General features: G+C 48.5%; 2 protein-coding genes across 5 annotated transcripts in view; one reads left to right on the top strand and one right to left on the bottom strand.

The window, feature by feature from the left end:
* ARHGAP39 (Rho GTPase activating protein 39) overlaps positions 1 to 25,946 on the top strand; it is a 549,832-nt gene that overhangs the window by 296,936 nt on the left and 226,950 nt on the right. The window lies entirely within an intron of this gene.
* On the bottom strand, positions 348 to 9,287 carry LOC134929708 (golgin subfamily A member 6-like protein 25). Its single transcript, XM_063925287.1, is given in 4 exon segments — positions 348 to 486; positions 705 to 1,036; positions 1,707 to 2,957; positions 9,090 to 9,287. Coding segments are annotated over 4 exon segments (1,920 nt in total).

Genomic DNA, 25,946 nt, shown 5'->3' with positions numbered 1-25,946 from the left:
ATCCTCTCCGTCATCCTCTCCCTCTTCTCTTTCTCTTCTCTCTCTCATCCTTTCCCTCTTCTATCTCTCATCCGTTCCCTCTTCTATCTCTTATCCTTTACTTCTTCTCTCTCATCCTTTCCCTCATATCTCTTCTCTTTCTCATATTTTCCTTCTCTCATCCTTTCCCTCATCTCTCTCTTCTCTTTCATCCTTTCCCTCTACTCGCTCATCCTTTCCCTCTACTCGCTCATCCTTTCCCTCTACTCCCTCATCCTTTCCCTCTACTCCCTCATCCTTTCCCTCTACTCCCTCATCCTTTCCCTCTACTCCCTCATCCTTTCCCTCTACTCCCTCATCCTTTCCCTCTACTCGCTCATCCTTTCCCTCATCTCTCTCATCCTTTCCCTCATCTCTCTCATCCTTTCCCTCACCTCTCTCATCCTTTCCTTCACCTTTCTCATCCTTTCCCTCACCTCTCTCATCCTTTCCCTCACCTCTCTCATCCTTTCCCTCACCTCTCTATTCTGTTTCATCCTTTCCCTCTTCTCTCTCATCCTCTCCCTCTTCTTTCTTCTCTCTCATCCTCTCCCTCTTCTTTCTTCTCTCTCATCCTCTCCCTCTTCTCTCTCTCTCATCCTCTCCCTCTTCTCTCTCTCTCATCCTCTCCCTCTTCTCTCATTCTTTCCCTCATCTCTCTCTTCTCTTTCATCCTTTCCCTCTACTCGCTCATCTCTCTCCTCTCTCTCACCCTTTCCCTCTACTCCCTCATCCTTTCCCTCTACTCCCTCATCCTTTCCCTCTTTTCTCTCATCCTTTCCCTCTTTTCTCTCATCCTTTCCCTCTTTTCTCTCATCCTTTCCCTCTTCTCTCTCATCCTTTCCCTCTTTTCTCTCATCATCTCCCTCTTTTCTCTCATCCTCTCCCTCTTTTCTCTCATCCTCTCCCTCTTCTCTCTCTCTCTCATCCTCTCCCTCTTCTCTCTCTCTCTCTCTCTCATCCTCTCCCTCTTCTCTCTCTCATCCTCTCCCTCTTCTCTCTCTCTCATCCTCTCCCTCTTCTCTCATTCTTTCCCTCATATCTCTCCTCTCTCTCATCCTTTCCCTCATCTCTATCATCTCTCATCCTTTCCCTCTTTTCTCTCATCCTTTCCCTCTTTTCTCTCATCCTTTCCCTCTTTTCTCTCATCCTTTCCCTCTTTTCTCTCATCCTTTCCCTCTTTTCTCTCATCCTTTCCCTCTTTTCTCTCATCCTTTCCCCCATCTCTCTCATCCTTTCCCCCATCTCTCTCATCCTTTCCCCCATCTCTCTCATCCTTTCCCCCATCTCTCTCATCCTTTCCCTCACCTCTCTCATGCTTTCCCTCACCCCTCTCATCCTTTCCCTCACCTCTCTCATCCTTTCCCTCACCTCTCTATTCTCTTTCATCCTTTCCCTCTTCTCTCTCATCCTCTCCCTCTTCTCTCTATCATCCTCTCCCTCGTCTCTCATTCTTTCCCTCATCTCTCTCTTCTCTCTCATCCTCTCCCTATTCTCTCTCTCTTCTCTCTCTCTCTTCTTTCTCATCCTTTCCCTCTTCTTTCTCTCATCCTTTTCTTATTCTCTCTCATCCTCTTCTCTCTCATCCTCTTCTCTCTCATCCTTTCCCTCATATCTCTTCTCTTTCTCATATTTTCCTTCTCTCATCCTTTCCCTCATCTCTCTTCTCTTTCATCCTTTTCCTCTACTCGCTCATCCTTTCCCTCTACTCGCTCATCCTTTCCCTCTACTCGCTCATCCTTTCCCTCTACTCGCTCATCCTTTCCCTCTACTCGCTCATCCTTTCCCTCTACTCGCTCATCCTTTCCCTCTACTCGCTCATCCTTTCCCTCTACTCGCTCATCCTTTCCCTCTACTCGCTCATCCTTTCCCTCTACTCGCTCATCCTTTCCCTCTACTCGCTCATCCTTTCCCTCTACTCGCTCATCCTTTCCCTCTACTCGCTCATCTTTTCCCTCTACTCGCTCATCCTTTCCCTCTACTCGCTCATCCTTTCCCTCTACTCGCTCATCCTTTCCCTCTACTCGCTCATCCTTTCCCTCTACTCGCTCATCCTTTCCCTCTACTCGCTCATCCTTTCCCTCATCTCTCTCATCTTTTCCCTCTACTCGCTCATCCTTTCCCTCTACTCGCTCATCCTTTCCCTCTACTCGCTCATCCTTTCCCTCTACTCGCTCATCCTTTCCCTCTACTCGCTCATCCTTTCCCTCTACTCGCTCATCCTTTCCCTCATCTCTCTCATCCTTTCCCTCTACTCGCTCATCCTTTCCCTCATCTCTCTCATCTTTTCCCTCTACTCGCTCATCCTTTCCCTCTACTCGCTCATCCTTTCCCTCTACTCGCTCATCCTTTCCCTCTACTCGCTCATCCTTTCCCTCTACTCGCTCATCCTTTCCCTCTACTCGCTCATCCTTTCCCTCTACTCGCTCATCCTTTCCCTCTACTCGCTCATCCTTTCCCTCTACTCGCTCATCCTTTCCCTCTACTCGCTCATCCTTTCCCTCTACTCGCTCATCTTTTCCCTCTACTCGCTCATCCTTTCCCTCTACTCGCTCATCCTTTCCCTCTACTCGCTCATCCTTTCCCTCTACTCGCTCATCCTTTCCCTCTACTCGCTCATCCTTTCCCTCTACTCGCTCATCCTTTCCCTCTACTCGCTCATCCTTTCCCTCTACTCGCTCATCCTTTCCCTCATCTCTCTCCCTCCTCTCTCCCTCATCTCTCTCCTCCTTACCCTCTACTCGCTCATCCTTTCCCTCATCTCTCTCCTCTCTCTCATCCTTTCCCTCATCTCTTCCCTCTTTTCTCTCATCCTTTCCCTCTTTTCTCTCATCCTTTCCCTCATCTCTCTCATCCTTTCCCCCATCTCTCTCATCCTTTCCCCCATCTCTCTCATCCTTTCCCCCATCTCTCTCATCCTTTCCCTCACCTCTCTCATCCTTTCCCTCACCTCTCATCCTTTCCCTCACCTCTCTCATCCTTTCCCTCACCTCTCTCATCCTCTCCCTCTTCTCTCTCTATCATCCTCTCTCTCCTCTTTCATCCTTTCCCTCTACTCGCTCCTCCTTTCCCTCATCTCTCTCCTCCTTTCCCTCATCTCTCTCCTCCTTTCCCTCATCTCTCTCCTCCTTTCCCTCATCTTTCTCCTCTCTCTCATCCTTTCCCTCTTTTCTCTCATCCTTTCCCTCTTTTCTCTCATCCTTTCTCTGACGTCCTAGTGGATGCTGGGAACTCCGTAAGGACCATGGGGAATAGACGGCTCCGCAGGAGACTGGGCACATCTAAAGAAAGAATTAGGACTATCTGGTGTGCACTGGCTCCTCCCCCTATGACCCTCCTCCAAGCCTCAGTTAGATTTCTGTGCCCGGCCGAGCTGGATGCACACTAGGGGCTCTCCTGAGCTCCTAGAAAGAAAGTATAATTTAGGTTTTTTATTTTACAGTGAGACCTGCTGGCAACAGGCTCACTGCACCGAGGGACTAAGGGGAGAAGAAGCGAACCTACCTAAGTGGTGGTAGCTTGGGCTTCTTAGGCTACTGGACACCATTAGCTCCAGAGGGATCGCACACAGGACCCGACCTCGTCGTCCGTTCCCGGAGCCGCGCCGCCGTCCCCCTTACAGAGCCAGAAGCAAGAAGGTCCGGAAAATCGGCGGCTGAAGACTTCTGTCTTCTCCAAGGTAGCGCACAGCACTGCAGCTGTGCGCCATTGCTCCTCATGCACACCACACACTTCGGTCACTGATGGGTGCAGGGCGCTGGGGGGGGGGGGCGCCCTGAGCAGCAATAAATAACACCTTGGCTGGCAAACTGACACCATATATAGCCCCAGAGGCTGTATGGGTGTATATTAACCCCTGCCAGAAATATTAAAATAGCGGGAGAAAGCCCACCGAAAAAGGGGCGGAGCCATCTCCCTCAGCACACTGGCGCCATTTTCCCTCACAGCTTCGCTGGAAGGATCGCTCCCTGGCTCTCCCCTGCAGTCTTGCACTACAGAAAGGGTAAAAAAGAGAGGGGGGGCACAAATTTAGGCGCAGTATATATATATTATAGGCAGCTATAGGGGAAAACACTCTGTATAGTGATATCCCAGTGTTATATAGCGCCCTGGTGTGTGCTGGCATACTCTCCCTCTGTCTCCCCAAAGGGCTTTGTGGGGTCCTGTCCTCTGTCAGAGCATTCCCTGTGTGTGTGCTGTGTGTCGGTACCGCTGTGTCGACATGTATGATGAGGAATATGATGTGGAGGCAGAGCAAATGCCTGTAAATGTGTTGTCACCCCCTGAGGGGTCGACACCTGTTTGGATGGACTTATGGAAGGAATTACGTGACAGTGTCAGCTCCTTACATAAAAGGTTTGACGACATAGGACAGCCGGCTACTCAGCTTGTGACTGTTCCAGCGTCTCAAATGTCATCAGGGGCTTTAAAACGCCCGCTACCTCAGATGACAGACACAGATGTCGACACTGATACCGACTCCAGTGTCGACGACGATGAGACTAGTGTACCCTCCAATAGGTCCACCCGTTACATGATTGAGGCAATTAAAAATGTATTACACATTTCTGATAGTACCCCAGGTACCACAAAAAAGGTTATTATGTTCGGTGAGAAAAAACTACCAGTAGTTTTTCCTGCATCTGAGGAATTAAATGAGGTGTGTGAGGAAGCCTGGACTTCCCCCGATAAGAAATTGATCATTTCTAAACGGTTATTGGCAGCGTACCCTTTCCCGCCAGAGGATAGGTCACGTTGGGAAACATCCCCTAGGGTAGATAAAGCGCTTACACGTTTATCAATACAGGTGGCACTACCGTCTCCGGATACGGCCGCCCTAAAGGATCCTGCTGATAGAAGGCAGGAAGCTACCCTAAAAGCTATATATACACACACGGGCATTATATTACGACCAGCGATTGCATCAGCATGGATGTGCAGTGCTGCTGCTGCGTGGTCAGATTCCCTGTCGGATAATATTGATACCCTGGATAGGGACAATATTTTGCTGAGGGGTGGAACTGTTGGGGATGGTCTTTCAGACCTCGTTTCCACAGCTACGGCTGGGAAATCGACATTTTGCCACAGGCTACCCCACAGCAAAAGAAAGCACCGTATTATCAAATACAGTCCTTTCGGCCCCATAAACACAAGAGGGCTCGAGGCGCATCCCTTCTGCCGAGAGGCAAAGGTAGAGGAAAAAAGCTGCAGCATACAGCCAGTTTCCCCCGCGTCCGGTAAGTCCACAGCATGACGCTGGGGCTTCACAGGCGGACCCGGGTACGGTGGGGGCCCGTCTCAGAAATTTCAGCACACAGTGGGCTCTCTCACAGGTGGATCCCTGGATCCTTCAAGTAGTATCTCAGGGGTACAGGCTGGAATTCGAGACATCCCCCCCCCCCCCCCCCCCCCCCGCCGTTTTCTAAAATCTGCCTTACCAGCAACTCCCTCTATCAGGGAGGCAGTGTTGGTGGCTATCCAGAAACTGTATTCACAGCAAGTGATTGTCTAGGTACCCCTCCTTCAGCAAGGAAAGGGTTACTATTCCACAATGTTTGTGGTACCGAAACCGGACGGTTCGGTGAGGCCCATCTTAAATTTAAAATCCTTGAACACTTATATCAAAAGGTTCAAGTTCAAGATGGAATCGCTCAGGGCGGTTATTGCGAGCCTGGAGGAGGGGGATTACATGGTCTCCCTGGACATCAAGGATGCGTACCTACATGTCCCCATTTACCCCCCTCACCAGGAGTACCTCAGATTTGTGGTACAGGACTGTCACTATCAGTCCAGACGCTGCCGTTTGGGGTATCCACGGCACCGAGGGTCTGTACCAGGGTAATGGCCGAAATGATGATACTCCTTCGCAAGAAGGGAGTTTTAATTATCCCGTACTTGGACGATCTCCTGATAAAGGCGAGGTCCAAAGAACAGTTGGTAGTGGGGGTAGCACTTTCTCGGGAAGTGCTACAACAGCACGGCTGGATTCTCAATATTCCAAAGTCACAGCTGGTCCCGACGACACGTCTTCTGTTCCTGGGAATGATTCTGGACACGGACCAGAAAAAAGTGTTTCTTCCAGTGGAAAAAGCCGAGGAGTTGTCATCTCTAGTCAGAGACCTCCTAAAACCGGGACAGGTGTCGGTACATCAATGCACGCGAGTCCTGGGAAAAATGGTAGCTTCGTACGAAGCAATTCCATTCGGAAGGTTCCACGCAAGGACTTTCCAGTAGGACCTGTTGGACAAATGGTCCGGGTCCCATCTCCAGATGCAACAGCGGATAACCCTGTCGGCAAGGACCAGGGTGTCTCTGCTGTGGTGGCTGCAGAGGGCTCATCTACTAGAGGGCCGCAGATTCGGAATACAGGACTGGGTCCTGGTGACCACGGATGCCAGCCTTCGGGGCTTGGGGGCAGTCACACAGGGAAGAAATTTCCAAGGACTGTGGTCAAATCAGGAGATTTCGCTTCACATAAATATTCTGGAGCTAAGGGCCATTTACAATGCCCTAAGCCAAGCAAGGCCCCTGCTTCAGAACCAGCCGGTACTGATCCAATCAGACAACATCACGGCGGTCGCCCATGTAAACAGACAGGGCGGCACAAGAAGCAGGAGGGCAATGGCAGAAGCCACAAGAATTCTCCGATGGGCGGAAAATCATGTGTTAGCACTGACAGCAGTGTTCATTCCGGGAGTGGACGACTGGGAAGCAGACTTCCTCAGCAGGCACGACCTCCACCCGGGAGAATGGGGACTTCATCCAGAAGTTTTCCAAATACTGGTAAACCGGTGGGAAAGACCACAGGTGGACATGATGGCGTCCCGCCTCAAAAAAAAAGCTAAAAAGATATTGCGCCAGGTCAAGGGACCTTCAGTCGATCGCTGTGGACGCTCTAGTAACACCGTGGGTGTACCAGTAGGTTTATGTGTTTCCTCCTCTGCCTCTCATTCCCAAGGTACTGAGAATACTACGAAGGCGAGGAGTGAAAACTATACTCGTGGTTCCGAATTGGCCAAGAAGAGCTTGGTACCCGGAACTTCAAGAGATGCTTTCAGAGGACCCTTGGCCTCTGCCGCTCAGACAGGACCTGCTGCAGCAGGGGCCCTGTCTGTTCCAAGACTTACCGCGGCTGCGTTTGACGGCATGGCGGTTGAACACCGGATCCTGAAGGAAAAAGGGTATTCCGGAGGAAGTCATTCCTACCCTGATCAAAGCCAGGAAGGATGTCACCGCAAACCATTATCACCGCATTTGGCGAAAATAGGTTGCTGGGTGTGAGGCCAGGAAGGCCCCAACGGAGGAATTTCAACTAGGTCGATTCCTGCATTTCCTGCAAACAGGGGTGACGTTGGGCCTCAAATTGGGGTCCATTAAGGTCCAGATTTCGGCCCTGTCGATTTTCTTCCAGAAAGAACTGGCTTCCCTGCCTGAAGTTCAGACTTTTGTCAAGGGAGTTCTGCATATTCAGCCTCCTTTTGTGCCCCCAGTGGCACCTTGGGATCTCAATGTGGTTTTGGAGTTCCTGAAATCACATTGGTTTGAACCACTTAAGACTGTGGATTTTAAATATCTCACGTGGAAAGTGGTCATGCTGTTGGCCCTGGCTTCGGCCAGGCGTGTGTCAGAATTGGCGGCTTTGTCCTATAAAAGCCCTTATCTGATTTTCCATATGGATAGGGCAGAATTGAGGACTCGTCCTCAGTTTCTCCCGAAGGTGGTATCAGCGTTTCACTTGAACTAGCCTATTGTGGTGCCTGCGGCTACTGGGAACTTGGAGGATTCCAAGTTACTGGACGTAGTCAGGGCCCTGAAAATTTATGTTCCAGGACGGCTGGAGTCAGGAAAACTGACTCGCTGTTTATCCTGTATGCACCCAACAAACTGGGTGCTCCTGCTTCTAAGCAGACTATTGCGCGCTGGATTTGTAGCACTATTCAGCTTGCGCATTCTGCGGTAGGACTACCGCAGCCTTAATCTGTAATAGCCCATTCCACAAGGAAGGTGGGCTCATCTTGGGCGGCTGCCCGAGGGGTCTCGGCTTTACAACTTTGCCGAGCTGCTACTTGGTCAGGGTCAAACACGTTTGCAAAATTATACAAATTTGATACCCTGGCTGAGGAGGACCTGGAGTTCTCTCATTCGGTGTTGCAGAGTCGTCCGCACTCTCCCGCCTGTTTGGGAGCTTTGGTATAATCCCCATGGTCCTTACGGAGTTCCCACCATCCACTAGGACGTCAGAGAAAATAAGAATTTACTCACCGGTAATTCTATTTCTCGTAGTCCGTAGTGGATGCTGGGCGCCCATCCCAAGTGCGGATTGTCTGCAATACTTGTAAATAGTTATTGTTACACAAATCGGGTTATTATTGCGAGCCATCTGTTCAGAGGCTCCTTTTGTTATCATACTGTTAACCGGGGTTCCTATCACGAGTTATACGGTGTGATTGGTGTGGCTGGTATGAGTCTTACCCGGGATTCAAAATCCTTCCTTATTGTGTCAGCTCTTCCGGGCACAGTGTCCTAACTGAGGCTTGGAGGAGGGTCATAGGGGGAGGAGCCAGTGCACACCAGATAGTCCTAATTCTTTCTTTAGATGTGCCCAGTCTCCTGCGGAGCCGTCTATTCCCCATGGTCCTTACGGAGTTCCCAGCATCCACTACGGACTACGAGTAATAGATTTACCGGTGAGTAAAATCTTATTTTCCCTCTTTTCTCTCATCCTTTCCCTCTTTTCTCTCATCCTCTCCCTCTTTTCTCTCATCCTCTCCCTCTTCTCTCTCCCTCTTCTCTCTCTCTCTCTCTCTCTCTCTCTCTCATCCTCTCCGTCATCCTCTCCCTCTTCTCTCTCTCTCTCTTTCATCCTCTCCATCATCCTCTCCCTCTTCTCTCTCTCATCCTTTCCCTCTTCTATCTCTCATCCTTTCCTTCTTCTCTCTCATCCTCTTCTTCTCTCTCATCCTTTCCCTCATATCTCTTCTCTTTCTCATATTTTCCTTCTCTCCTTTCTCTCTTCTCTTTCATCCTTTCCCTCTACTCGCTCATCCTTTCCCTCATCTCCTCTCTCTCATCCTTTCCCTCTTTTCTCTCATCCTTTCCCTCTTTTCTCTCATCCTTTCCCTCTTTTCTCTCATCCTTTCCCTCATCTCTCTCATCCTTTCCCTCATCTCTCTCATCCTTTCCCTCATCTCTCTCATCCTTTCCCTCATCTCTCTCATCCTTTCCCTCACCTCTTTATTCTCTTTCATCCTTTCCCTCTTCTCTCTCATCCTTTCCCTCTTCTATCTCATCCTTTCCCCCATCTCTCTCATCCTTTCCCCCATCTCTCTCATCCTTTCCCCCATCTCTCTCATCCTTTCCCCCATCTCTCTCATCCTTTCCCCCATCTCTCTCATCCTTTCCCTCACCTCTCTCATCCTTTCCCTCACCTCTCTCATCCTTTCCCTCACCTCTCTCATCCTTTCCCTCACCTCTCTCATCCTTTCCCTCAACTCTCTCATCCTTTCCCTCACCTCTATCATCCTTTCCCTCAACTCTCTAATCCTTTCCCTCACCTCTCTATTCTCTTTCATCCTTTCCCTCTTCTCTCTCATCCTCTCCCTCTTCTCTCATTTTTTCCCCTCATCTCTCTTCTCTTTCATCCTTTCCCTCTACTCGCTCATCCTTTCCCTCTACTCGCTCATCCTTTCCCTCTACTCGCTCATCCTTTCCCTCTACTCGCTCATCCTTTCCCTCTTTTCTCTCATCCTTTCCCTTCTCTCTCTCTCTCTCATCCTCTCCCACTTCTCTCTCCCTCATCTCTCTGTTCTCTTTCATCCTTTCCCTCTTCTCTCTCATCCTCTCTCTCTCCCTATCCCTCTCCCTCTTCTCTCTCTCTCTCTTCTCTCTCTCCCTCTCCCTCTTCTCTCTCTCATCCTCTCCCTCTTCTCTCTCTCTCTCTCTCTCTCTCTCTCTCTCTCTCTCTTATCCTCTCTGTCATCCTCTCCCTCTTCTCTCCTTCTTTCTCTCATCCTTTCCCTCTTCTCTCTCTCTCTCTCTCTTATCCTCTCTGTCATCCTCTCCCTCTTCTCTCCTTCTTTCTCTCATCCTTTCCCTCTTCTATCTCTCATCCTTTCCCTCTTCTATCTCTCATTCTTTCCCTCTTCTATCTCTCATTCTTTCCCTCTTCTATCTCTCATCCTTTCCTTCTTCTCTCTCATCCTCTTCTTCTCTCTCATCCTCTTCTTCTTTCTCATCCTTTCCCTCTACTCGCTCATCCTTTCCCTCATCTCTCTCCTCTTTCATCCTTTCCCTCTTCTCTCTCATCCTTTCCCTCTTTTCTCTCATCCTTTCCCTCATCTCTCTCATCCTTTCCCTCATCTCTCTCATCCTTTCCCTCTTTTCTCTCATCCTCTCCCTCTTTTCTCTCATCCTCTCCCTCCTCTCTCTCTCTCTCTCTCTCTCTCTCTCTCTCTCTCATCCTCTCCCTCCTCTTTCTCATCCTCTCCCCCTTCTCTCTCATCCTCTCCCTCTTCTCTCTCTCTCATCCTCTCCCCCTTCTCTCTCATCCTCTCCCTCTTCTCTCTCTCTCATCCTCTCCCTCTTCTCTCTCTCTCATATCCTCTCCCTCTTCTCTCTCTCTCTCTCTCATCCTCTCCCTCTTCTCTCTCTCCCTCATCTCTCTCTCTCCCTCATCCTCTCCCTCTTCTCTCTCTCTCCCTCATCCTCTCCCTCTTCTCTCTCATCCTCTCCCTCTTCTCTCTCTCTCTTCTCTCTCTCTCATCCTCTCCCTCTTCTCTCTCTCTCATCCTCTCCCTCTTCTCTCTCTCTCATCCTCTCCCTCTTCTCTCTCATCCTCTCCCTCTTCTCTCTCTCTCTCATCCTCTCCCTCTTCTCTCTCTCTCTCATCCTCTCCCTCTTCTCTCTCTCATCCTCTCCCTCTTCTCTCTCTCTCTCATCCTCTCCCTCTTCTCTCTCTCTCTCATCCTCTCCCTCTTCTCTCTCTCTCATCCTCTCCCTCTTCTCTCTCTCTCTCATCCTCTCCCTCTCTCATCCTCTCCCTCTTCTCTCTCTCCCTCATCCTCTCCCTCTTCTCTCTCTCTCCCTCTTCTCTCTCCCTCATCCTCTCCCTCTTCTCTCTCTCATCCTCTCCCTCTTCTCTCTCTCATCCTCTCCCTCATCCTCTCCCTCTCTTCCTCTCCCTCTTTCTCTCTCTCTCTCTCTCATCCTCTCCCTCTTCTCTCTCTCCGTCTTCTCTCTCTCCGTCTTCTCTCTCTCTCTCTCTCTCTCTCTCTCTCTCTCTCTCTCATCCTCTCCCTCTTCTCTCTCATCCTCTCCCTCTTCTCTCTCTCATCCTCTCCCTCTTCTCTCTCTCTCCCTCATCCTCTCCCTCTTCTCTCTCTCTCCCTCATCCTCTCCCTCTTCTCTCTCATCTCTCTCATCCTCTCCCTCTTCTCTCTCTCTCCCTCATCCTCTCCCTCTTCTCTCTCATCTCTCTCATCCTCTCCCTCTTCTCTCTCTCATCCTCTCCCTCTTCTCTCTCTCTCTCTCTCTCTCTCTCTCTCATCCTCTCCCTCTTCTCTCTCTCATCCTCTCCCTCTTCTCTCTCTCTCATCCTCTCCCTCTTCTCTCTCATCCTCTCCCTCTTCTCTCTCTCATCCTCTCCCTCTTCTCTCTCTCTCATCCTCTCCCTCTTCTCTCTCTCTCATCCTCTCCCTCTTCTCTCTCTCTCTCATCCTCTCCCTCTTCTCTCTCTCTCTCATCCTCTCCCTCTCTCATCCTCTCCCTCTTCTCTCTCTCTCTCATCCTCTCCCTCTCTCATCCTCTCCCTCTTCTCTCTCTCTCTCTCTCTCCCTCATCCTCTCCCTCTTCTCTCCCTCTCCCTCTTCTCTCCCTCTCCCTCATCCTCTCCCTCTTCTCTCCCTCTCCCTCATCCTCTCCCTCTTCTCTTTCTCTCCCTCTTATCTCTCCCTCATCCTCTCCCTCTTCTCTTTCTCTCCCTCTTATCTCTCCCTCATCCTCTCCCTCATCCTCTCCCTCTCTCTTCCTCTCCCTCTTTCTCTCTCTCTCTCTCTCTCTCTCTCTCATCCTCTCCCTCTTCTCTCTCTCCCTCCTCTCTCTCTCTCTCTCTCTCTCTCTCTCTCTCTCTCTCTCATCCTCTCCCTCTTCTCTCTCTCATCCTCTCCCTCTTCTCTTCTCTCTCTCTCTCTCTCTCTCTCATCCTCTCCCTCTTCTCTCTCTCTCATCCTCTCCCTCTTCTCTCTCTCCCTCATCCTCTCCCTCTTCTCTCTCTCTCCCTCATCCTCTCCCTCTTCTCTCTCCCTCCCTCATCCTCTCTCTCTCCCTCTTCTCTCTCTCATCCTCTCCCTCATCCTCTCCCTCTTCTCTCTCATCTCTCTCTTATCCTCATCCTCTCCCTCTCTCTTCCTCTCTCTCTCTATCTCTCTCATATCCTTTCCCTCTTCTCTCTCTCTCTCTCTCTCTCTCTCTCTCTCTCTGAGATATATACTGTAAAATTCAGATTATCCAAATGAATTGAGATGGTGGATAACACGGATAATCAGTCTGTATGTTAAACTATGTACAGTATGGGTTTTCTTTCTTCATTTTAAGATACAGTTTACTATATCATATAATTATATGTTTGGTTACCGTAGATTGTGTCCAGATAATTGGCGTTTAGATATTCAGCCATTTTACTGTCGACATGTGTAGCAGGCGTCCAGGTGACACCCAGCGTGTCATAGTGTAGATTCATTGTGCCAGTTCTGAGTTCCGGTCTTGCATTGCAATATAATACTTGATAAATCTGCAATGCTGCCATGCTTGTAGTACCAGTCACTGCATATTGCCAAAGTCATCCTTCCAAATGTCCGTTTTCTATGAACAGTAGTAATAAAACAGCCAACATACCCGTTAGTTAGTAACTGGCACCAGTGCTGTACCCTGACCTGGTCACCATTAGTTGTGTGGCCTCTGTACACAAGAGGGAAATAGCTCTGGGCTGTGCCAGTCTGGGGTGGGATATTACAGCCGGGGGCATAATGTGATTCTGCTCCAGCCTGGTCAGCAAAATGTGATCCAAAAAGAAATAATACAGGATCGAGATGCCTCATACATCCAGCCTCAATACACCATGCAGCACGAGATGCCTCATACATCCAGCCTCAATACACCACGCAGCGCTAGATGCCTCATACATCCAGCCTCATTACCCATGCAGCGGGAGATGCCTCATACATCCACCCTCAATACACCATGCAGCAAGAGATGCCTCATACATCCAGCCTCAATACACCATGAAGCGAGAGATGCCTCATACATCTACCCTCAATACAACATGAAGCGAGAGATGCCTCATACATCTACCTTCAATACACCATGAAGCGAGAGATGCCTCATACATCTACCCTCAATACACCATGCAGTGTGAGATGCCTCATACATATACCCTCAATACACCATGCAGCAAGAGATGCCTCATACATCCAGCCTCAATACACCATGCAGCAAGAGATGCCTCATACATCCAGCCTCAATACACCACGCAGCGCTAGATGCCTCATACATCCAGCCTCATTACCCATGCAGCGGGAGATGCCTCATACATCCACCCTCAATACACCATGCAGCAAGAGATGCCTCATACATCCAGCCTCAATACACCATGAAGCGAGAGATGCCTCATACATCTACCCTCAATACAACATGAAGCGAGAGATGCCTCATACATCTACCCTCAATACACCATGAAGCGAGAGATGCCTCATACATCTACCCTCAATACACCATGCAGTGTGAGATGCCTCATACATATACCCTCAATACACCATGCAGCAAGAGATGCCTCATACATCCAGCCTCAATACACCATGCAGCAAGAGATGCCTCATACATCCAGCCTCATTACCCATGCAGCGGGAGATGCCTCATACATCCAGCCTTAATACGCCATGAAGCGAGAGATGCCTCATACATCCAGCCTTAATACGCCATGAAGCGAGAGATGCCTCATACATCTACCCTCAATACACCATGCAGCAAGAGATGCCTCATACATCCAGCCTCAATACACCATGAAGCGAGAGATGCCTCATACATCTACCCTCAATACACCATGAAGCGAGAGATGCCTCATACATCTACCCTCAATACACCATGAAGCGAGAGATGCCTCATACATCTACCCTCAATACACCATGCAGCAAGAGATGCCTCATACATCTAGTCTCAATACACCATGAAGCGAGAGATGCCTCATACATCCAGCCTCAATACACCATGAAGCGAGAGGTGCCTCATACATCTACTCTCAATACACCATGCAGCAAGAGATGCCTCATACATCCAGCCTCATTACCCATGCAGCGGGAGATGCCTCATACATCCAGCCTCATTACCCATGCAGCGGGAGATGCCTCATACATCCAGCCTTAATACGCCATGAAGCGAGAGATGCCTCATACATCTACCCTCAATACACCATGCAGCAAGAGATGCCTCATACATCTAGTCTCAATACATCACGTAGCGAGAGATGAATCCTACATCCAGCCTCAATACGCCATGCAGCGAGAGATGCCTCATACATCCAGCCTCAATACGCCATGCAGCGTGAGATGCCTCATACATCCAGCCTCAATCACACAGACACATTTGCACTGTGAGAGAGGTCTCTGCCATGATCCATGGTCACATTATTATGTCACAGCCAGGAAATAATGATCCAGGCAACAGACTAGAAAGGGAAGCCTACAGAGTGGCCTGGGGGAGATGTCACCGCACCTCCAGCGTCAGCACTCCATGAGGCTGTCCCATGGGAGGATGAAGAGGTACTCTCTATGCTGAGGTGGCAGCAAGGTGTACCCAAGCCGTACTCCAATAGTAACTGTGACGACTGCGGGTCCCCGGCTAAGCAGGAACCTTTCTAGAGTAAAATGCATCTGATTCGTTATTGTGTGAGGTATAATAGAACAGCAAAGACTTACATTACATATACAGTAGCTGTACTACACATTTATTTGTATCATTTCTGAATACGCTGTACATTTACCAAATAGTGCCAGACACAATCAGAACATAATCCAGTCATTGGTGCGTTCTGCATCCTCACATTACTCCTCCAGAGGCTTCTTGATTAATAGATTTTGCTGAATATTCTCCCAAGTGTATGACCCAAAAGCTGTTTGCTGAACTAATTAAAAAAAAAAAAAAAATTGCGTAGTGCGAGATACTTTACTGGCGATGCTTAGTACAAATAATTGGCCCCAAAATTATTCCATTTCTTGTGGAAAAGCAGCGTTATCCTTCCGTGCGTGGTTCAGTTCGTGTCTGTATAATTAGCTCTAAGACTATGCACATAACGAAACAGAATTGCCCAAATGATATCATTTAAAGCATATAGGAATAAGTGTTACCTTACAACATTATAATAAGCAAGGAGGAAGACATACAGTATTACACTGTTACACGGCTGGTGGAGAACATGAAGAGGACGGGGAGCTGGGGGCTGATGGTGGGACCAGGCAGCACATGAGAACAGCAGGTACATGGACTTGCAGGCTCCAGTAATGCTACACGGCCAGGCAGTAACCATTCCACATAGGACAGGACAGTATGGAGAGGACAGACATGAGACGTACGGATCCTTCCCATAACAGCATACACTCTGTATAATAGACAATAGGCCAAGTTCTGTCATCTGTGGTGCAGGAGTCTTGAAGCCTGGCTTGTGATGAGGCCTACTGTATATGAGGTTTTGCTTGAGCAAAGGCCAAGATGGAGTATAAGTAGTCTCTAGAACGTGGCCTAGGCCACTCCTGGTCAGGTGGAAGCTGAAAAGTCCAAATTGCAGGAGGAGAAGATGAGCTGTGTAAATGGCAGGAGGATGAGTAGTAGTGGTGACTGAGGTCTGGACGGGACTAAAGCCAAGCTAGAGCAGAGTCTAGGATGGAGTCATCACATGAGTTCTCCGCTCTCAGCACGTCTCCATTTATTTCTATGGAGAATGGTGGGAGTGGCCGGTCACTCTGTGGCACAGCGCTGCAAAGGGACACTTCTTTGGGTTCTTTGTTTTGCCCAGACCATGGATCAAAGATGGCCTCATCCCAGGATTCTGTGTGTAGGAAAGGGTATCCGGTCTTTAGGTCGACTGCTATTGGTCGACATGGCAAAGGTCGATATGGGTTTTTTAAAAAAAAATTTTACTTTTTTTAACTTGTTCATACTTTACGATCCGCGCGGACTATGATTGGTGACGGTAACCTGCGCCGTGCGCAGCAGTAGCGTAGCGAGGCCCCTTGCCCGAAACATGGCGCGCGGACACGGTGCACTAATTGGGGTTCCCGGTCACTTTACAAAGAAAAGAACACAAAAAAACTATTTAAAAAAACACTCATGTTGACCTAATGACCGCGTCAACCTAGTCACTGTCGACTAATTGTGGTCGACCTACTTACTGTCGACCCAATGATCCACACACCCGTAATAAAGAGTTGAATGAGGGCTATGTGGGGAAATGGTTGTTTAATACAAATTTACAGAAGGGCTACACCGACCAGCAAGCCCTTAATGTCCAGGCATGCTGGTCCTTGTGGTTCACCAAGTGGCATCATGCCGCTGCAGGTGTGTTGGCAGCCAGTAGTTATGTAGTAACCGTGTGCTGCATCTGCCTCCTGTAGCGCTATCTCCTGGCTGGTTCAGCCCGGTATCGGTTATTGGAAAATAGGGGGACCCCCACTCCATATTCCCCATGGTCCAGAGCTGGGTATTGATTTGGGGAGGACCCCCAGACACTTAGAACTGAACAGAGCCGGCACAGCTCCGAGTGGTATGCGCAGTGATGGCGATTATGTGGCTTCTATTCCACAGTGATTGCCACAGTGCGCTGTCACTTCTAGAACTGCATCCGCTGAGCGGCGATTTCGCTTCCTAAACTGAAACCGCTACTAAGTACATTCTACCAACGTGACATGAATGTATCTCTCAATTGATGTTTTTTTCCGGCGGGTTCTAAATGACACCAAACCCGTCACTTAGTAGATTTAGCCCAAGGTTTCCCTGGCTGTATTGAGCTCAGTGTAATAGAAATTGTGCCCTAAGATGGTATATACATGGAGCTCCGTCACTAGGTGGTGTATACATTATGGCTGTGTCACTAGGTGATGAATACATTGTGGCTGTGTCACTAGGTGGTGTATACATTATGGCTGTGTCACTAGCTGGTGTATACATTATGGCTGTGTCACTAGGTGGTGTATACATTATGGCTGTGTCACTAGCTGGTGTATACATTATGGCTGTGTCACTAGGTGATGTATACATTGTGGCTGTGTCACTAGGTGGTGTATACATTATGGCTGTGTCACTAGCTGGTGTATACATTATAGCTGTGTCACTAGGTGGTGTATACATTATAGCTGTGTCACTAGCTGGTGTATACATTGTGGCTGTATCACTAGGTGGTGAATACATTATGGCTGTGTCACTAGGTGGTGTATACATTATGGCTGTGTCACTAGCTGGTGTATACATTGTGGCTGTGTCACTAGCTGGTGTATACATTGTGGCTGTGTCACTAGGTGGTGTATACATTATGGCTGTGTCACTAGGTGGTGTATACATTATGGCTGTGTCACTAGCTGGTGTATACATTATAGCTGTGTCACTAGGTGGTGTATACATTATGGCTGTGTCACTAGCTGGTGTATACATTATGGCTGTGTCACTAGGTGGTGTATACATTGTGGCTGTGTCACTAGGTGGTGTATACATTATAGCTGTGTCACTAGCTGGTGTATACATTGTGGCTGTGTCACTAGGTGGTGAATACATTATGGCTGTGTCACTAGGTGGTGTATACATTGTGGCTGTGTCACTAGCTGGTGTATACATTGTGGCTGTGTCACTAGCTGGTGTATACATTATGGCTGTGTCACTAGGTGGTGTATACATTATGGCTGTGTCACTAGCTGGTGTATACATTGTGGCTGTGTCACTAGGTGGTGTATACATTATAGCTGTGTCACTATCTGGTGTATACATTGTGGCTGTGTCACTAGGTGGTGTATACATTGTGGCTGTGTCACTAGGTGGTGTATACATTATGGCTGTGTCACTAGGTGGTGTATACATTATAGCTGTGTCACTATCTGGTGTATACATTATAGCTGTGTCACTATCTGGTGTATACATTGTGGCTGTGTCACTAGGTGGTGTATACATTGTGGCTGTGTCACTAGGTGGTGTATACATTATGGCTGTGTCACTAGGTGGTGTATACATTATAGCTGTGTCACTAGGTGGTGTATACATTATAGCTGTGTCACTAGGTGGCATATACATTATAGCTGTGTCACTAGGTGGTGTATACATTGTGGCTGTGTCACTAGGTGGTGTATACATTGTCGCTGTGTCACTAGGTGGTGTATACATTATGGCTGTGTCACTAGCTGGCGTATACATTATAGCTGTGTCACTAGGTGGTGTATACATTATAGTTGTGTCACTAGCTGGTGTATACTTTATAGCTGTGTCACTAGCTGGTGTATACATTGTGGCTGTGTCACTAGCTGATGTATACATTGTGGCTGTGTCACTAGGTGGTGTATACATTGTGGCTGTGTCACTAGCTGGTGTATACATTGTGGCTGTGTCACTAGCTGATGTATACATTATAGCTGTGTCACTAGGTGGTGTATACATTATGGCTGTGTCACTAGCTGGTGTATACATTGTGGCTGTGTCACTAGGTGGTGAATACATTATGGCTGTGTCACTAGCTGGTGTATACATTATGGCTGTGTCACTAGCTGGTGTATACATTATGGCTGTGTCACTAGCTGGTGTATACATTATGGCTGTGTCACTAGGTGGTGTATACATTATGGCTGTGTCACTAGGTGGTGTATACATTATAGTTGTGTCACTAGGTGGTGTATACATTATGGCTGTGTCACTAGCTGGTGTATACATTGTGGCTGTGTCACTAGGTGGTGTATACATTGTGGCTGTGTCACTAGGTGGTGTATACATTATGGCTGTGTCACTAGGTGGTGTATACATTATAGCTGTGTCACTAGGTGGTGTATACATTATGGCTGTGTCACTAGGTGGTGTATACATTATGGCTGTGTCACTAGGTGGTGTATACATTATGGCTGTGTCACTAGGTGGTGTATACATTATAGCTGTGTCACTAGGTGGTGTATACATTATAGCTGTGTAACTAGCTGGTGTATACATTGTGGCTGTGTCACTAGGTGGTGTATACATTATAGCTGTGTCACTAGGTGGTGTATACATTGTGGCTGTGTCACTAGGTGGTGTATACATTATGGCTGTGTCACTAGCTGGTGTATACATTATGGCTGTGTCACTAGGTGGTGTATACATTATGGCTGTGTCACTAGGTGGTGTATACATTATAGCTGTGTCACTAGGTGGTGTATACATTATGGCTTTTGTCACTAGCTGGTGTATACATTATGGCTGTGTCACTAGGTGGTGTATACATTGTGGCTGTGTCACTAGCTGGTGTATACATTGTGGCTGTGTCACTAGGTGGTGTATACATTATAGCTGTGTCACTAGGTGGTGTATACATTATAGCTGTGTCACTAGGTGGTGTATACATTGTGGCTGTGTCACTAGGTGGTGAATACATTATGGCTGTGTCACTAGGTGGTGTATACATTATGGCTGTGTCACTATCTGGTGTATACATTGTGGCTGTGTCACTAGGTGGTGTATACATTATAGCTGTGTCACTATCTGGTGTATACATTATAGCTGTGTCACTATCTGGTGTATACATTGTGGCTGTGTCACTAGGTGGTGTATACATTATGGCTGTGTCACTAGGTGGTGTATACATTATGGCTGTGTCACTAGCTGGTGTATACATTATGGCTGTGTCACTAGGTGGTGTATACATTATAGCTGTGTCACTATCTGGTGTATACATTATAGCTGTGTCACTATCTGGTGTATACATTGTGGCTGTGTCACTAGGTGGTGTATACATTATGGCTGTGTCACTAGGTGGTGTATACATTATGGCTGTGTCACTAGGTGGTGTATACATTATGGCTGTGTCACTAGGTGGTGTATACATTATGGCTGTGTCACTAGCTGGTGTATACATTATGGCTGTGTCACTAGCTGGTGTATACATTATGGCTGTGTCACTAGCTGGTGTATACATTGTGGCTGTGTCACTAGCTGGTGTATACATTATGGCTGTGTCACTAGGTGGTGTATACATTATGGCTGTGTCACTAGCTGGTGTATACATTGTGGCTGTGTCACTAGGTGGTGTATACATTATAGCTGTGTCACTATCTGGTGTATACATTGTGGCTGTGTCACTAGGTGGTGTATACATTGTGGCTGTGTCACTAGGTGGTGTATACATTATGGCTGTGTCACTAGGTGGTGTATACATTATAGCTGTGTCACTATCTGGTGTATACATTATAGCTGTGTCACTATCTGGTGTATACATTGTGGCTGTGTCACTAGGTGGTGTATACATTGTGGCTGTGTCACTAGGTGGTGTATACATTGTGGCTGTGTCACTAGGTGGTGTATACATTGTGGCTGTGTCACTAGGTGGTGTATACATAATAGCTGTGTCACTAGGTGGTGTATACATTATAGCTGTGTCACTAGGTGGTGTATACATTGTGGCTGTGTCACTAGGTGGTGAATACATTATGGCTGTGTCACTAGGTGGTGTATACATTATGGCTGTGTCACTAGCTGGTGTATACATTGTGGCTGTGTCACTAGGTGGTGTATACATTATAGCTGTGTCACTATCTGGTGTATACATTGTGGCTGTGTCACTAGGTGGTGTATACATTGTGGCTGTGTCACTAGGTGGTGTATACATTATGGCTGTGTCACTAGGTGGTGTATACATTATAGCTGTGTCACTAGGTGGGATATACATTATGGCTGTGTCACTAGGTGGTGTATATATTGTGGCTGTGCCACTAGGTGGTGTATATATTGTGGCTGTGTCACTAGGTGGTGTATATATTGAGGCTGTGTCACTAGGTGGTGTATACATTGTGGCTGTGTCACTAGGTGGTGTATACATTGTGGCTGTGTCGCTAAGTGGTGTATATATTGAGGCTGTGTCACTAGGTGGTGTATACATTATGGCTGTGTCACTAGGTGATGTATACATTATGGCTGTGTCAGCAGGTGTAGTATGTGTTGAGCACAGTTGCAGTGTGGTAAGTGTTGTACAGCTGCAATATATTGGCTCAGCAGACATGGGAGCCTTGGTATCACCCAGCCGCTAGGACAGAAAGCGCGAGTGTGCTGTGGGGGCAGCATTGCCATGTGGGAGGTATCGTCCTCTTTAGCATTATAATGAATTATGGAATGTATGAGGCTGCAGGGTTTCTCCAGCTGAATCCTTATGTCTTGTCCTGATATATTGTCATCCAGCTGTCACTAATGTTCCCGGATGTTCCAACTAGCCCTTGAGGAATTTTCTAATTAACAGGCAATTAATTAAAGTTGCTTTCTCTTACTTCCTAGAGGATGCTGGGGACTTCCTAAGGACCATGGGGTATAGACGGGCTCCGCAGGAGATAGGGCACCTAAAAAGAACTTTGACTATGGGTGTGCACTGGCTCCTCCCTCTATGCCCCTCCTCCAGACCTCAGTTAGATCTTGTGCCCAGAGGAGAATGGGTGCACTGCAGAGAGCTCTCCAGAGTTTTCTGTTGAAGAAGAATTTTGTTAGGTTTTTTATTTTCAGGGAGTCCTGTTGGCAACAGGCTCCCTGCATCGTGGGACCGAGGAGAGAGAAGCAGAGCTGGCTTGTCAAGTTGGGCACTGCTTCTAAGGCTACTGGACACCATTAGCTCCAGAGGGAGTCGGAACACAGGTCTCACCTGGGGTTCGTCCCGGAGCCGCGCCGCCGTCCTCCTCACAGATGCCGAAGAAAGAAGCCGGGTGAGAAGGCAGAAGACATCTTAGGCGGCAGAAGACATCAGATCTTCATGAGGTAAGGGCGCGCCAGTGCTCCCAGTCACACACACACACAGAGCAGTACTGAAGGGTGCAGGGCTCGGGGGGGGGGGCGGGCGGCGCCCTGGGCAGCAATAAACCTCACATTTGGCCAAATGCAGATAGATGAGGCTGCGGAGGCAGTAAATCTAAGATCCCCCTCCATTTTCATGGAAAAATCACTGGGACCGAAGCCCGCCGTCGGGTGGGCGGGGCTTGATCCTCAGCACTAACCAGCGCCATTTTCTCCACAGAGACTGCATGAGGAAAACGCTGGCTCCCTGGTCTCTCCCCTGCTGAACTTCACAGGCTGGAAAAAAGAGGAGGGGGGCACATTAGCGACGCAGTGAGTGGGAATTGATATATTATATATAGAAAAGCGCTATCTGGTCATAATTTTTCCAGTGTTTTTAAGCGTTGGTGTGTGCTGGCATACTCTATCTCTGTCCCTCCTTAGGGCCTGGTTGGGGTTTTGTCCCCTTATAGGTTAATCCCTGTGTGTGTGGGGTGTCGGTACGTGTGTGTCGACATGTCTGAGGCGGAAGGCTTCTCCAAGGAGGAGGTGGAGCAAATGAGTGGTGTGTCCCCGTCGGTTGTGCCGACTCCAGATTGGATGGACATGTGGCATATGTTGAATGCAAGTGTGGCATCTTTACATAAAAGGCTTGATAAGGCTGAATTAGGGGGGACATCAGGGGGTCAATCCTCGGATTGGACCGACTCACAGGGCCCGTCGGGGTCTCAAAAGCGTCCCTTAACACAAGACACTACTACCGACACGGATTCTGATTCCAGTGTCGACTACGACGAAGTAAAATTGCACCCTAGGGTGACTAAAACCATTCAGTGTATGATTGTGGCAATAAGGGATGTGTTGCATATTGAGGATGAACCCTCGATCCCGACACAAGGGTACACATGTTTAAGGAAAAGAAACAGATTATTAACTTTCCCACATCTCATGAATTAAATGATTTCTTTGGAAAAGCTTGGGAGACTCCGGAAAAGAGACCGCAGATCCCCAAAAGAATTTATATGGCATACCCCTTCCCTAAGCAGGACAGGGAGATTTGGGAATCACCACCCACTGTGGACAAGGCCCTGACGCGCTTGTCCAAGAAAGTGGCGCTACCGTCTCCTGACACAGCAGCCCTTAAGGACCCTGCAGATCGCAGGCAAGAAACTACCTTAAAGTGTATTTATTGTCATACGGGTGCTGTGCTAAGACCGACAATAGCGTCGGCATGGGTGTGTAGCGCAATTGCAGCTTGGACAGATGAGCTGACAGATCAATTTGATAATATGGATAAGGATACTATATTCTTAACTCTAGCCCATATAAAAGACGCAGTCTTATTTATGAGGGATGCTCAAAGGGACATTGGATTGCTAGCTTCTAGGGCCAATGCCATGTCTATCTCAGCGAGAAGATCCTTATGGACTCGCCAATGGACGGGTGATGCGGATTCCAAAAAACATATGGAAGTACTACCCTATAAGGGTGATGTATTGTTTGGGGATGGGCTGACGGACCTGGTTTCCACAGCTACAGCGGGTAAATCAAATTTTTTACCATATATTCCCCAACAGCAAAAGAAAGCAACACCCTATCAGATGCAGTCCTTTCAGTCGCACAAGTCCAAAAGAGGTCGGGGATCCTCTTTCCTCGCCAGAGGTAAGGGCAGAGGCAAGAGAGCACCTGCTTCGTCAGGTGCCCAGGAACAAAAGTCCTCCCCAGCTGCTCCAAAACCCACAGCATGACGCTGGGACTCCCATGAGGGAGTCCGCACCGGTGGGGGCACGTCTTCGACTTTTCAGTCAGGCCTGGGTCAGTTCGGACCTGAATCCCTGGGTGTTGGAAATAGTTTCCCAGGGTTACAAATTGGAATTCGAGGAGGTGCCCCCGCGCCGATTTTTCAAATCGGCCCTACCAGCTTCCACATCGGAAAGGGATGTAGTGTTAGCTGCAATTCAAACGCTGTGTATACAGCAAGTGATAATCAAGGTTCCCCTATTTGTGGTCCCGAAACCGGACGGTACGGTCAGACCGATTTTGAATCTGAAATCCCTAAACCTGTACATAAAAAGATTCAAATTCAAAATGGAATCTCTCAGAGCAATAATAGCCAACTTGGAGGAGGGGGAGTTTATGGTGTCTCTGGACATAAAGGATGCGTACCTTCATGTCCCCATATATGCCCCCCATCAGGAATACCTGAGATTCGCTGTACAGGATTGTCATTACCAATTTCAGACGTTAACGTTTGGACTTTCCACGGCCCTGAGGATTTTCACCAAGATAATGGCGGAAATGATGGTGGTCCTGCGCAAGCATGGAGTCACAATTATCCCATACTTGGACGATCTCCCGATAAAAGCGAGGTCAAGAGAGAAATTGCTGAGCAGTGTGGCGCTCTCTCTGAGAGTGCTCCAGCAACACGGTTGGATTCTAAATTTACCGAAGTCACAGTTGATCCCGACAACTCGACTACCGTTCCTAGGTATGATACTGGATACGGAACAAATGAAGGTCTTCCTCGCAATAGAGAAAGCCCAAGACATCCAGAACATGGTCAGAGACCTGCTAAAACCGAAAAGGGTGTCAGTTCACCAATGCACTCGAGTTCTGGGGAAAATGGTGGCGGCCTACGAGGCCATTCCCTTCGGAAGGTTCCATGCAAGGACTTTTCAATGGGACCTTCTGGACAAGTGGTCCGGGTCCCATCTGCATTTACATCGGAAAATAACTCTGTCCCCAGGAACCAGAGTGTCCCTCCTGTGGTGGTTGCAAAGTGCTCACCTGCTGGAGGGTCGCCGGTTCAGGATTCAGGACTGGATCCTGGTTACCACGGACGCGAGCCTCCGAGGATGGGGAGCGGTCACACAGGGAAAGACTTTTCAGGGTCTTTGGTCAGACCAGGAGTCCTGTCTACATATCAATGTGTTGGAACTCAGGGCCATTTACTACGGCCTTCGACAAGCGGAGAGTTTTCTTCGAAACCTTCCGGTTCTGATTCAATCAGACAATGTCACAGCAGTGGCTCATGTGAACCGCCAAGAAGCAAAGTCGCGATGGCGGAAGCCACAAGGATCCTTCACTGGGCGGAAAATCATGTAAGCGCTCTGTCGGCTGTCTTCATTCCGGGAGTGGACAACTGGGAAGCAGACTTCCTCAGCAGACACGATCTCCATCCAGGAGAGTGGGGACTTCATCAAGAAGTCTTTGCAGACGTAACACATCTTTGGGGAACTCCTCAAATAGACATGATGGCGTCACGCCTCAACAAAAAGCTTCGGAGGTATTGCGCCAGGTCTCGGGACCCTCATGCAGTAGCAGTAGACGCACTGGTAACACCGTGGGTGTTCGAATCGGTCTACGTGTTCCCTACTCTTCCTCTCATCACGAAAGTGTTGAGGATAATAAGACGAAGAAGAGTATAGACGATACTCGTTGTCCCAGACTGGCCTCGAAGGGCTTGGTACTCGGAACTACAAGAGATGCTCACAGGAGACCCCTGGCCTCTTCCTCTGAGGGAAGACCTGTTGCAGCAGGGGCCCTGTGTATTTCAAGACTTACCGCGGTTATGTTTGACGGCATGGCGGTTGAACGCCGAATCCTAGCAAAAAAGGGGATTCCGGAAGAGGTCATCCCTACTTTAATAAAGGCTAGGAAGGAGGTGACGATAAAACATTATCACCGTATCTGGCGAAAGTATGTGTCTTGGTGTGAGACCAAGAATGCACCTACGGAAGATTTTCATTTGGGTCGTCTTCTCCATTTCCTACAGACAGGAGTGGATATGGTCCTGAAATTAGGCTCGGTTAAGGTACAGATTTCGGCCCTCTCGATTTTCTTTCAGAAGGAATTGGCTTCTCTTCCAGAAGTCCAGACGTTTGTAAAGGGAGTGCTGCACATCCAGCCCC

The sequence above is a fragment of the Pseudophryne corroboree genome, chromosome 5 (assembly GCF_028390025.1).
Source record: "Pseudophryne corroboree isolate aPseCor3 chromosome 5, aPseCor3.hap2, whole genome shotgun sequence".
Taxonomy (NCBI): Eukaryota; Metazoa; Chordata; class Amphibia; order Anura; family Myobatrachidae; genus Pseudophryne; species Pseudophryne corroboree.
Note: the sequence above shows the minus strand (reverse complement) of the source record. Positions and strands in the feature narration are given on the sequence as shown.